General features: G+C 46.0%; 1 protein-coding gene and 1 long non-coding RNA gene across 2 annotated transcripts in view; one reads left to right on the forward strand and one right to left on the reverse strand.

Moving 5' to 3' along the window:
• The window catches only part of LOC138569287 (uncharacterized), a 339714-nt gene that overhangs the window by 104126 nt on the left and 222392 nt on the right, over positions 1-13196 (forward strand). The window lies entirely within an intron of this gene.
• The window catches only part of SMG1 (SMG1 nonsense mediated mRNA decay associated PI3K related kinase), a 2768248-nt gene that overhangs the window by 61702 nt on the left and 2693350 nt on the right, over positions 1-13196 (reverse strand). Inside the window, exon 62 of the mRNA XM_069647131.1 lies at positions 2139-2245. Coding sequence (XP_069503232.1) covers positions 2139-2245 — 107 coding nt within the window. The remainder of the gene's footprint in view (positions 1-2138; positions 2246-13196) is intronic.

The raw sequence follows: 13196 nt of genomic DNA on the forward strand, positions 1-13196 counted from the left end.
GTCTTGTGGTCCTGGAAATGAACTCTTTCAGACGGTTCCATGTAATAATGTCGCTACAAAAATCTCGCCATGCAAAAATATCGCCGGAAAATGGCCGTTTTTTGTGGCAACATTATTGCATGGAACATGCGGGGGACACCCCCGCAACCTCTAAACTTTTATTTTTCATTTTGTTTTGTACATTTTTTTTTTGCGCCTTTCCCCATATATATGGTCACCCATATAATATCGCTGCAACCTTTTCCCGGCGATATTATTTACGGCGACCATATATACGCCTCCACGCACTTTGCTAAATTTCAAGGGGAAGCGCATCAATTTTTCGCTGCCAAAGGTTCCAGTACTGTCCCCATGTTGGGGGACGCCCACAATGATGGAAGAGAGGGGAGGGGACGTATGGGTACTAGTGATGAACAGTACCCGAGTAGGTGGCGATTCCTCCATGGTGTTGTCCTTGTCCCTGGAGTGGGAGTGACTACTCCTTTTCTTCAAGGAATATGAAGATGGGGGATGCTTGGAGCCCTTAGGAGAGCAGAATCTCTCATGTTGCTTCTTTTTCTTGTCCTTCAAAGAGCTTTCCTCCACTGGATGGTCGCAAAGGCATCCGGCATCTTTGAAGAAGGATCATACACTGGCGACTTCAACTGAGCCATAGCATCCCTTTTGTGGAGGAAGGTTCTGCAGCATGCTCCCAAAGCGACTTGAAGTTCATGGATTGGCAGTATCCACAAGCTTCAAGTCATTAGAAGCATACCTTATGCGGGTTAGACACAGACATTTGCTTCCAGCAAAGTGTGCAGGGCTTGAAGGCCAAGAAGGCCTTTGTGTATTAGGCATGAAGCACTCAAAATGTAGCTATACCCAAGTGGTGTTCCACATAGTGTTCAAAGTGCGCATAAAAAGGAACTGAGGTCAATTGGTATGGCTCGCTCTATCTATAAGCCCCTGATGTCATGTTAAGTAATTAAGCAGGGGTGCGGCGGGAGAAGGGGGAATTGGGTTAAACCGTTATGAACTCTTCCAGCATGGAACATTTCTTCAGTTCATTTGAAAGTTGAAGACCATACTGAATATTCCCAGCACCCCCCCTCCTCCTCATGCTTTGGAAGCATACCAGAGAGGCACACCGACTAAGGCAAAAAAAGGGTGACCAGTGCAGACTCTGAAGAGACTTATGGCATGGAAGGTGAGGTGGTGCCCATAGGAAGCAGGACAGGGGCCAAAGGCGTCATTAAAGCTAACTCTCTCTGCACAATAGTCTTGGCCAAGCTCTTAGGAATCCAGTGACGAGTGGATGCCCTGCACAGTTTGAGGAGCAACAGGAACTGGGGTCCTATTCAGTGTAGGAAGAGCATGCCCGACTATCTGCAGCATGACAACCGTGAAGGCATCTGAAACTTCCGGAGTGGATGTTGAGGTAGGGAAAGAAGATAGTTTTTACTTCCACAAGTTGTGGAATGGAGTCTTTGCCTCAACCATCCCTCGGAAACATGGACCAGTGAAACTATTTTCTTGATGCTGAAGCCTCACCATGTGATTGATGACGTTTCCGCCACTTCCTTTACATGTCCCCCCTGCCAGCCACCCTTTTAGCCTGGAAGGACATGTCCGATCAGATGTCCTTTCATGCCTGGACTTCAGAATGTTTAATTTCTCCAGAGCCATATTTTTCAGCATTGTCTTCCTAGTAGGCACCAAGAAGAACGTGCCCATTCACTCCTGCACTGCTTTGATTTGCATCGATTTGCATGACCCCACTCTGTTTGGCTTTGTGATATCTGTTGAGACAGCAAATGCATGAAGGTGCAGGTCAGATGTCTGCCACACTTCTTGCAGGACTCAAAGTCAGACTTCAGACGTTACATGCTAAATTTTCTTTTCACAAAGTGACGACTCCCTGAGAAAACTCAGCACGATATTTCAAAGATGAAAAATCTGTGAGAGAATGTATCTGCTAGAACAGGAGATTTTCTGTACTTATTGAAAATCACACACAAGTTTTGCTACTCCAAAGAAAATGTCAGTAATCATATTGCCAAAATAAAAACATCTATTGCATAGTAAAATGCATTTAATTATTTTCAACAAAAATGATTCCAACAAGGAAGTTCAAAATACACAGGAAAAATCAAACGGACCTGCTCTGCAACAGACATTCTCCTGTTGGCATCCACATCTCTGCCCTCCAACTTGGCTTTGACTCGCTTCCACACACTAACTGCATATGAATTCCTTTCCTGCACAGCTGAAAAATGAAAATCAGCAGGTTTATTGTGAATACAAGCATGCTAGAGCAAATAGGAACATTGACCAAGATTAGGCAATTTACATTTACCCTTAAAACAGAAATACCATAAAATGAATAAATAAGCATGAAAGGTTAATTTGTACATTGCAATAAAGGGCCAGGAGAGACTGTGCGTGTGTGGTGAGCAATAAATACTGTGTGGAAGAAGGCACCATCCCCAAACTCCCATATAACATTAAGCGGGGCTAGGAGAGGGACAGATGTAAAGCTGTAGAGAGTCAGTGGTCAAAGTGGGCGGGAGCGGACAGGAGCGGTGCTCCTCTATTTCTTTTAAATAAGTTTTACTGTTCCTATACTTTTATTTTAAAAACGAACCGTTCCGGAACTGTTTCGTTTTAAAATAAAAGTGTAGGAAGAAGTAGAAACTTGCACTTTCAGTGCACTGCACTGGATGTTCCCTTAAACAGCAGGTGCATGTGCTTTGGGGTTTATATTGTGCATGGGGGGGGTGCGGCAATGGGGTTTGTGGGTAGCGGTGAAGGCCAGTAGGGAACATAGTTCCACTACTTCTTTTCGTACAGTTTGACGACTGTAGAGAATTAGTCAGCCAATGGCTTAGGGAAACTAGCAACAGCCGAAGACCAAAATAGACAGTAGACTGGTCACTTGGCCATAATACGAACACCAGTTACTGACGCCTGGGATAAGGCAGTGGTCGCTCAATGGATAGTAGAAAGAGGGACATCTCTAGCTCCCACATTTCCCAAGACCTGATTGACCGTAAAATCCAAGACACTATACATCAGCCAGTCTTTGTATTCTGATATGAAATAAACACCCTTGGAACGTCCTACAAGCCTCAGGAGCAATTATTTGTGGCAAAGCTGTCACAACTAGGAGTGCAGAAGTCACTCCAGGGAGTAACTTATTCTTACTACAATGTCCAGTCCCCTTTTATCAATACTGTATGGGCTATTTCACAGCACCAGAACATAAAGGAAAGAGGAACTTGACCTGCAATAGGAGAAAACATTTCTCAAGACTGCCTGTCCAAATACTGCATCCGAATGCGAACTAGCATTCATGCAGTGATGCTCGCAAAATGCCAAAGATGTAGACCAGATAGCTGCTCTCAAGGCAACTGCTTCGGAAAAGCCAAGGTGGAGGAATCTTCTAAAGTCAAGAACAGGAAAAATAATTCGAGTGATTGAGGTTTTAGATGTCCGATGACCAGCTGATGCTCCACCGAAGGTAACCTAAATAGTTTCATATGTCGAGAAAGGTCTTGCACAAGACAGGTACAAATAAGGAGCTCTACTGAAGTCTGGGCAGTAAAGAATCTCCTCAGCTCTTGAAGAGGGAGGAGGAAAGAACATAGGAAGGCAAACCTCCTGAATGATCTGGAATGAGGACACTATCTTGGATAAGATGGGATGTATACGCTGAACCATCTTAACCTTGTGGAAAACTGTAAACAGCACCGCAGGAAGCCTGAATCTCACTCTCCTAGCTGATGTCAGATGTACCATAAGAGCAGTTTTCCAAGTGATCAGCTTGAGATCATCTATAGCAATTGGTTTGAAAGGCTTGTGAGCAAACCCTTAGAGTAGGATGTTAAGATCCTACACTGGGTGTTTTTTTCACTATTTATTTTAATTCTTATATGAGGCGTCACACACCCAGAGGTCCAAGTGGGCGAGAGCGGTGCTCCTATACTTTTTATTTTTAAGTTTCACTGTTCCTATACTTTTATTTTGAAAAGAAACCGTTCTGGAATGGTTTAGTTTTAAAATAAAAGTGTAAGAAGAAGTTGAAGCTTGCCCTTCAGTGCACTGCACTGAACATTCCGTTAAATAGCAGGTGTGTTAGTTTGGGGGTTTAGATTGTGCATGGGAGGGGTGTGGTGATGGGATTTGTGGGGAGCGGGGGCAGGCAGGGAGGGTACATAGTTCCACTACTTCTTTTCATACACTTCAACCACTGCACACACCCACAGGATTCAGGGCGCCCAGACAAACAGGATCAAAGCATTTGTGTGAATGGGAACATTCTGAGAAGACCATCCAGATGGCGATAAAAGATGTGATTTGGGTCTATGGCAGCTAGATAATTTCTACAGGTTACAACCCGAACACCGTACTTAGCCAAATAGAGTGTCAAAAGGTAGAACACTGTCATTGTAACACATTGGAGGATTTGACTGGTATTCGAAGGCCCAATGGCAGAAACGCAGACACTTACTGTGATATTGAGATTTGTGGTTGGGCTTAGAGCCACTTGGATTGCCTTCAGGTTATATCTTGCAAAATACTTAAGTAAGGGAAAGGATGGAGAACTGCAGCCACAGTTGAAACAGGAGATCCCGTGCTGGTTGAAGCAGTAATGGCGCTTCCACTGCCAGGTGGAGGTCAGAGAATACCACATTCTCGCAGGCCTATGGGGAGCCACCAAAATTAGAATGTAGAGGTCAGACCTCTTGAACTTGGCAATCACCTTCTGAAGGTGATGGGGGATTCCAAGGAGCCCTTATTGAAAGATTTTAAACATTCTGACATTACAGGAGATACAGCCTCAGATGTAGATGGATGCTGATAATGTTCTTTTGACTGTCTTATGACCAATTCTGCATGAGATGCATAGAATGAGCCATTTTGAGTCTAGCAAAAGATACTGAAAGAATGCATGCTGCCTGAAGGCCAGAAGCCCCTAAAATCACCATGCAATCATTTTCTCTGTGGCCAGAAAGTGGGAAGGCACATGTGACTATTAGCTTCTCCAGAGTGGGAAATACCCATGATAAATGTCGGCATCTGGATTGGTTGAAGCACCGATTTGGGGAGACTGGTGGAGAACCCCAAAATCAAACAGGATGTTGAACAATGTCCGAAGATTTCTGGATACTTTCTCTTGGAAGGAACCCCACACCAGTCAGTCAGCCAGATAACAATAGCCAAGTAGACCGTTCCGTCTGAGCATGCCTGCTACAGCATTCATTAGCTTAGCGAACACCCGCTGAGTGGAATTGAGGCCAAAAGGTAGAACAGTGTATATTGAAAGTGACAATTCATTACTGAAAAACAGAAGAGCGTGTGATAAGGCATCCCTATCTACACATGCAATTAAGCATTCTTTAGATCCACCGAAAATGTTCAATCACCTACACTGAGAGATTGGGCAATCTGCGATGACATCACCATCTTGAATTTTTGTAGGGGAAGAAAAAGGTTTAGAAAAGACTACCATCAGCCCGGTGTATAGTTCCTTTTGCGCCGGGAGAAAACGCGCAAATAAAACGCATGACCCTGTTCAGAGGTCGGGGCTTGCTCCACCGCGTTCATTTAGATGAGTTTCGATATTTCTAGTGCAGGAGAACCTATCTGAATCAGAGGAGAAGAAGGGGTGCAGAAAGGAAAAGGAATACGAAAAACCCTTGAAATTATGGAAATATGCCATGACTGAATATGTTTGGCTCAGATGGCTTGGACGCAAAACACATTGTTTTTGGTTCTGAGGCAGTTGAAGAGGAGTGGGGCATAGAAACCCTTAGTCGCTGTTGTAGGTTTGTGGCGATGCGTTAGTGCAGATCTATCAGAATGCGAGCACCCCCATTTAAATAGCCCATGAGTCCTCCAAAAGGTTCTGGATCTAGAGTTTTTCCTGGAGTGTGACCGTTACCTTGAGGTTTGTTGAGGACAGCTAATAACTTCACAGTTATAGAGTTGATCTTGTTAAATACCTCATCCGTAGAGGAACAGATTAAGTCACTGGTATCAAATGACTGGTCTAATCTTCGGTCTTGCACACATCCTGCGTAAATCAGGTGGTCCTCATCCAGGCTTTGTGTCTCATAGCCGCTCCAATACAGATCCTCAGACTAGCATAGTCTATATGAACAGTGGACTCGAAGAGGTCCTGCGCCACCTGCTTTGTCTCTGGTCTGACTTAGATGCTGTCTGTTTATTTGGAGGGAGGTCTGGTAAAAAAGTGTGCAATTTAGCACCATAGGCACTGTTTGGCTGCCGCCAACAATGCATCAGTGCTAATCTTAGATGTAATGCAGCGTTTGAGTACGCTTTTCTTAAATATCTTTCTAAAATTCCGTCTTCCTTCGACAGCAGAGGAAGTAAATTAAGCAGAAGATGACGAGAGCTTTACATAAAGTGAAGCCGCAGCCGCCACAGATGAGAAGAAGTTGTGGGTGAAGAGATCGCTGAGAGCATCTTTTTGCTTGTAGGTAAGCAGGAGTTCGGTTTTCGCCATGTTTTAGTGGCTAATTCCAGGACTTATTTTTGTACACGGATGCCTGGCAACCCTGAGGCTTGCATTGCCAGTACATCATCTAAAAAACACACCACCTTCAGATTGGACTTGTGGTGGAGGAGGGCTACCTAGAAATGAGGATATTCCAGCAGCCTAATCATGGGAGGATCTCGCAGAGGATGGAAAGTCCTCTTCGTCTGCTTCATTATCATTGTCCAGTACAGCAGATGAGATTTGTCTGGTCTGAAACTTCCGAACCTTTGATAGGAGGAGGGTCCTGAGGAGGAGGTGAAGGAACCCTAGGGGGCTCCAGCACATTTGGTAATGTAGGAGTCCGAGGTTAACTGTGGAACTTGATTTGCCACTGATGAAGAAACCGGCAGAACTAGAGGATGTACAACTTATTTTATGAGGGACTTAAGTAAATCAGTCATTTTACTTGATCTCATGAGCCTGATAAACCTTGAGAAAAATCTGTCCTTAATGGATTAGTCCTGTGACGGAGTAGGGGAGGGTGTAAAGGCTGAAGATGTGACGTGAGAGGTAGGAATTCAGCAAGGCTGATGTACCAGAACAGACCATGTGTCTGAAGACCAAGGGGAAGAAGTGGATATGATGTTCACCAAGAGGTGCGCATAGATGACGACTGGATGAAAGCTCATGCCTCGAGACCGCTGGTGGCAATTTCACTGGAGGACGTGGATATTGCATTCCACTATGGCCTGCTGCCATGTTCGAGGTGGTTGAACCACATGAAGAGATGCAGGACTCCGTGTGCTTCACATTGCTGATTACCAGCATGTGGTGGCTGCTATTATGTTACTACTCAGGGGTGCGCAGGAAATTAGTGTCTCTGGTGTAGAGGCCTTGAGCACAGGTTCCGAACAATCCTTCGAAAGCCTCCGGTGGAGGCACTGAGGACCTCTAGAGGGTGTTCGGTAGCTAATCTGCAATCAGAAATCTGATCCCCCGGCAGTCATGGTACATTAAAGTGTGCCCTCAGGTCTAGACACTGAAAGAGCAGCGTTGCACCTTGGCCACTTGGCCGGTTTTAGCCCTGTGGGCCTTAGGCTTGCAACCAGTATGAGAGCTTTAAGGCCCCTCGTCGCTTGAACCACTCAAAATAGCCATACAGGCCTTGGGGAGCACCCCGGTACAGCACAATGATGCTGAAGAGTCAAAAGGCTGCCCTTCTCAGCAGAGGAAACCTAAGAGGATTCCCTCCACTGAGGTGACCTGGAGGAAGAAGATGGAAAAATGAACCTTGCCTTGATGCTTCTTCGACAAGAAGGACTTCAGGTGATCTGATGAAATATCACCTTCCAAAGTCGATGGTATTTTTTTAAAGCTCTATGTGTAAGTGTGCCACACGCAATGCAAACGTCCCACTGGTGGTCAAAGAGGCACTCCAGGCAGAGTGCATGAGAATCTGAAGCCAGGAAGGAACTGTCACAAGAGGTGCAACTAGACAAACCCACGGACAATGTCATGCACCGGAGAGGGACGGGGCGTTAGGGAAGTGGCTGAAGGAATGGAAATTAAAAAATTTAAAAAGCATGGAATGCGCGCTAAAAAGAAGTGATGCGGTTAGGTGATCCGTTTCAGCCCACACGGAAAAGAAGAAATTACTTACTGTAATATTCTTTCTATGGGATTCAGCCAATGGAAACGCTATTCTTCTTTAGAAGGGTGCGGCGGTGGATAAAAGACTGGCAGGTCTATGGCTTGTGACAGATAAAACTCTGATACCTTCCCCAGAAATCCCGGTCCAGAAAAACGCGAAAAGGGTGGTTTGCAGCAAAGGGCCTATAATTCACTAACCCGCCTGGGGCATGTTATGGCAACTAAGAAAGCGGTCTTCAAAGAGAGCAGCCACAAAGAACAGGTATGCATGGGCTCAAAGTGAGCCGCCATTAAGAAAGTTAGAACTAGATTAAGATCCTAATGCGGGACAACAAAGGGAGTTGGCGGAAACGCATTCACAAGGCCCTTGGGCCAGAACGCGGATCGTAAAATATGAACCTTGATCCAGGGACCTGTTGAAGACAGACAAGGCTGCCAAATATCTCGACTGTGGTGACCTGAGGGCCTGCTGAGGTCAGTAACAGAAGGAACTCCATCACTGTAGTGTTGAGGCAAGAGATGCAGTCAATCTCGCGTTCCCGTCACCACACCTCAAATCTTCTCCACTGGCACGCATGCAGGAATCTTGTAGATGGTCTGCGTGCATCCAGCAACACCTCAAGTATCTCCTCAGAGAGCTCCCAGTCATATCTCATCTCAAGAGCCACAAATGTAGGTTGTGGGACTTTGGGTTCAGGTGAAGCACCCGACCTTCCGACTGGGTTAGTAGATCCGGGTGCCGAGGCAACCTGAGAGGTGGGCAGATGGTCAGATCCAGAAGGTAAGAGTACCACGTCCTCCTTGCCCAGCCCGGGGCAATCAGGATCAAGGATGCCCCAACCCTCTTGAACCTCCTGAGAACCCAAGGAATTACAGGAATTGGAAGGAAGTCGTAGTAGAGAGGGAAGGTCCAATCCACCAGAAACGCATCCCAAAGCACACCGTTTGAAAAAAAAAATTATTTGTAGGGTGCCGAAAGCCCACGGCATGGGGGAGCCAACATAAAGACAGGACGGCAAGGACAATACAAAGAAACAGGACACTTGGTCAGCGGAGGTAAACCAAACATTGGTGTGTTCAGCATATACTGCTAACTGTCTTGTAGTCCAATTTAAAACGGGTGTGTTTTCAGTTTTTTTCTGAAAACAAGGTGATTTGTCTCTAATCTTAGGTTTAGGGGCAGGCCATTCCAGATTGTGGCTGCACGGATTGGGAAGGCTCTCGCTAGGCCGTTTGCTTTCTTGTGTGGTTTTACTATGATGAGCCCTAGTGCTTCTGACCTGAGTGATACGTGCTGGGTAATCTTTGATTTCAGATATGCTGGAGCTCTCCCATGTAGGCAATTGTGAACTAGTGTCATGGATTTAAACAGCACTCGATCTTCAATCTTCAACCAATGTAGCTCTTTCCGATCTTCGCTGACATTTTACGTTCTCCATTTTTGTTTGATTATTCTGACTGTGTTGTTTTGTACTAGCTGATATTTGTTCATACTTTGCTCGTTAGCTCCAAGTAGTAGTGCGTTACCATAGTCTAGACGGGACAGAATGGTTGCTCTAGCGATGATGGTGCAGTTTGCTTCGTTGAGAAGGTTGATTGCTCTGATAAGTCTAAGATAGTATGCACAGTTTTTATTCACATTGGTTGCTTGAGCTTTGGAGTTTAAGGAGGGCTCTAGTGTCATGCCCAGTGTCTTAACCTTGTTCACTACCTGTATCTGGGTGTCCATTATTTTGAGCACAAAGTTGCAATTGGTCTATGTTTGGTTCTTCACTAAGGGAGTAACTGTGACTCTTTTGATGTTATTGGGTACCATTTTATCCTGAAAGGATTTGTTCACTATTCTGGTAAGAAGAGGTGCAAAAATCTCGGCATTATAAAGAATTATTTTAGGAGGTAGTAGGTTTTCAGCGCATGACGATGGCCTCATTGAGGCTAGAGTCCTGAGCATGTCTTCTGTGGTGATTGAGTGGAACGAGAATTGTTCAGATATTTCCAGTTTTTCTGATGGAGTTGCTTGCTCAGTATTGCCTTTGTTGAGTTGGGCAGTTATCAGCTCCCGAGCTTTGATGATTTTGCTTACAAAAGCCTTCTGCGTTTTGTCGCATTCTTCCTGTGAAGGATTGAACGTTGAGTGTTAGGGCAGCAGGCTTTTCTATAGATTTTAAAATTTCGAAGAGCTTGCTGAGGGCGTTAGCAGCTAATTTAATTTAGTTGGTGAAGTAGTTGCTCTTAGCCTCAAAGATGTTCTTTTTATAATTTCTCTCTATTTCCTTCCAGTTCTCTTTGTTGTCCTTCGATGGGATTTTTAACCATCTGGTTTCCCTTCTTCTCTTTTCTTTCTTTTGAGCTGTCAGTTCGGGGTGGAACCATTTTTGGTGGTTATTAGGTCTGACCAGTTTAGGGGGGATTGGGGCCTTTAGGTCAACTAAAGCTGTGATGTGGTGTTCATATTTAAGGATGGTGGTCTCACAGGAGGCCTGCTGAGTAATGTCAGCTAAAATTTCGTTACGATATGATATGGCATTTATAACGCGCCTATACACAAGTGTTTCAAGGCGCGACGAGGCAAGGGGGGGGGGGAACAAAGGGAAGACAGACAACGATCCTACTAGGCCAGGTGTCATTCAGATCGCGCAAGTGCATGGGGAAGGGCGGGGAAAAGGAAAAGTGCGCAGGGGAGGGGAAAGTGCAGTACATGGGAAATGGAGTAAAGATAAAAAAAACAGCCAGCTAGTGGCAAGTGGAAGGATGTGTAGATGCAAGTGCTGGTAGGGGGAATAAGGGATACAGAAAAACAGTCCCCAAGTGCAAGGGAGTGCCAGGGAGGCTGTTCAAGTGGGTAATTGACAGGGCCTGGGCCAGAGATCAGAAAGGGTGGCCAGGTAACCAGTGCAATTTCAGTCAGGAATTCAGCAAGGGAGGGGAGGAGAGAAAGCAGAAGCAAAGAGGAAGGTTTTGAGGTGCTTCCGGAACCGGAGATGGTTCTCCTCGAGTTTAAGGGAGGCAGGAAGCTGTTGCAGAGAGAGGCCCCTGCCGAAGAGAGTGATCTGCCAGCAACTCGTTGCTTGGAGAAGCGACGGACCCTAAGGGAGTTGGAGGCAGATGAGCGAAGAGCTCAAGGGGGAAGATATTTAGGAAGGGAGAGTTGAAGGTAGTGCGGCCCCAGACCCAAGAAGGCCTTGTGTACAATGCAGGGGGATTTGAACTCCATCCTCGCAGCCACTGGGAGCCAGTGCAGAGATTTCAGTCCTGGAGAGATACGATCCCTGGGCTTGAGGCCAAGGACAAGTCTCGCAGTCCTGTTCTGGATAAGTTGCAGAGGGCGGAGAGTGGAGTCAGGCAGATTTAGACAGAGGCTGTTAAAGTAATCCAGCTTGGAGAGGACCAGGGCTCTGGAGACGGTGAGCTTCTGGGGGAAGGAGAGGAAAGGAAGAATACTTCTAAGGAGGTGCAGCTGGTAGTGTAACTTCTTAGAGACGTTAGAGATGTGAGGGGAGAAGGAGAGTGCAGAGTCGAAGATGACCGCAAGGTTTTTAGCCTTGCAGGTGGGGGTGGGAGGAGGGCCAAGAGAGGCCTGCCAGAGCGCTGCAGGGAAGGAGGGAGTGGGTGTACCGATGAGTAGAATCTCAGTTTTACTGGCATTAAGGCAGAGGTCGTTGGTGGCACACCATTCCTGGATGGCAGACAGACCGTCGGAGATGAGGGAAGGAGAGGAGGCGGCCTAGGGTAGCCTGAAAATGAGCTGGGTATCATCTACATAGCACTGAAAGTTGGGACAGAAAGCGGCGATGCGGTGGGCAAGGAGTGCCAGGTATTGGTTGAACAGCCAGGGAGAGGGGTTAGACCCCTGGGGACACCACAGGTAGAGAAAAAGATGTCGGAGAGGAAGGACCCAAGTTGGACCTGGGAGGGTCAGTCAGAGAGGAAAGAAGTCAGCCACACCAGAGCCTGACCAGTGATACCCAGGTTATCACGGAGACGGTTGATGCATTTCTCTAAATGAGACCTTTCTATTTACTTATAATTTCTACATGTGACCCTTGTGGCCTTGTTGGTACCCTTTTGAGTTGTGTGGGGTATGATCAATGTAAAGGATACTCTAAAGTGGTCCGACCAAATGCAAGGTGTTGCCTTGTAGCAGTTCGTCTCAAGGTTGTTCGTAATAACCCAGTTTAGCTGGTTGCCGTTTGTCATGTTCGGGATTGAGTTTTTAATGTGGAAGTTTATGTTGTGTAGAGTTTTCTCAAGGCCTGTTGCTTCCTTGTCTTTGGGATTTCCCCTCCATCTGTTAATATCGCCTAGTACAAGGGTAAATGAGTTAAGTGATTTTACGCCACTCAGGAACTGAGTAAATTTGTTGTTGAATTCTGGCATTGTGACCGGGGGTCAGTAAATCAAGACAATATTAAGGCAGTTGTTTTTTGAGGATGTGTGTTTTAGATGAAGATTTCATATCCATTGCATGTTAGAGTCGCAGGGAACATGTGAATGGTTTGTTGTGCAATTATAGCGACTCCCGCTCCTTGCACTGACTCCCTATTGGTGTACTGTATGTTGTAACCCTGCGGGAGTGCTATAGCGCTGGTTGGGCCAATTGGTTCTTGTAGCCAAGATTCTGTTAAGCACATGATGTCAATGGCTTTGTCCACAATAAGATCATGGATGCATATAGTGTGTTTATTTAATGACCGTGTGTTAAGTAAGCATCCCTTGAGGTCTTGTGCGTGTTTAGGCGCGGTTGGGGTCAAGAGTTTAGAGTTTTCCAGTCAGGGTTTTGTTTTCTTTTTTGCTTTCCCCCTAGTTTCAGTTTGATGCCGAGTGTTTCCCTCCTTGTACGTGGTGAGGTAGACCCCTTCAGTTGGGTCTATTCTGCCCCGTTCCATGGTTTGCAGTGCAATTGCTTGCACTGTTCCCATTCGCTGGAGGCAGTGGAGTTTACGCAACAGATTCTCCACTGTACCTCTACCCATTTTTGGATTGCCTTTGTAAAACAGTCGGGTTTTACGGGTTGCCTCCGGATAATCCGAGGGTCCTCACCCCTTCTCTTCCACCTTGTGATGGG

The sequence above is a fragment of the Ambystoma mexicanum genome, chromosome 2q, assembly GCF_040938575.1.
Source record: "Ambystoma mexicanum isolate Mex_15411 chromosome 2q, UKY_AmexF1_1, whole genome shotgun sequence".
Lineage (NCBI taxonomy): Eukaryota > Metazoa > Chordata > Amphibia > Caudata > Ambystomatidae > Ambystoma > Ambystoma mexicanum.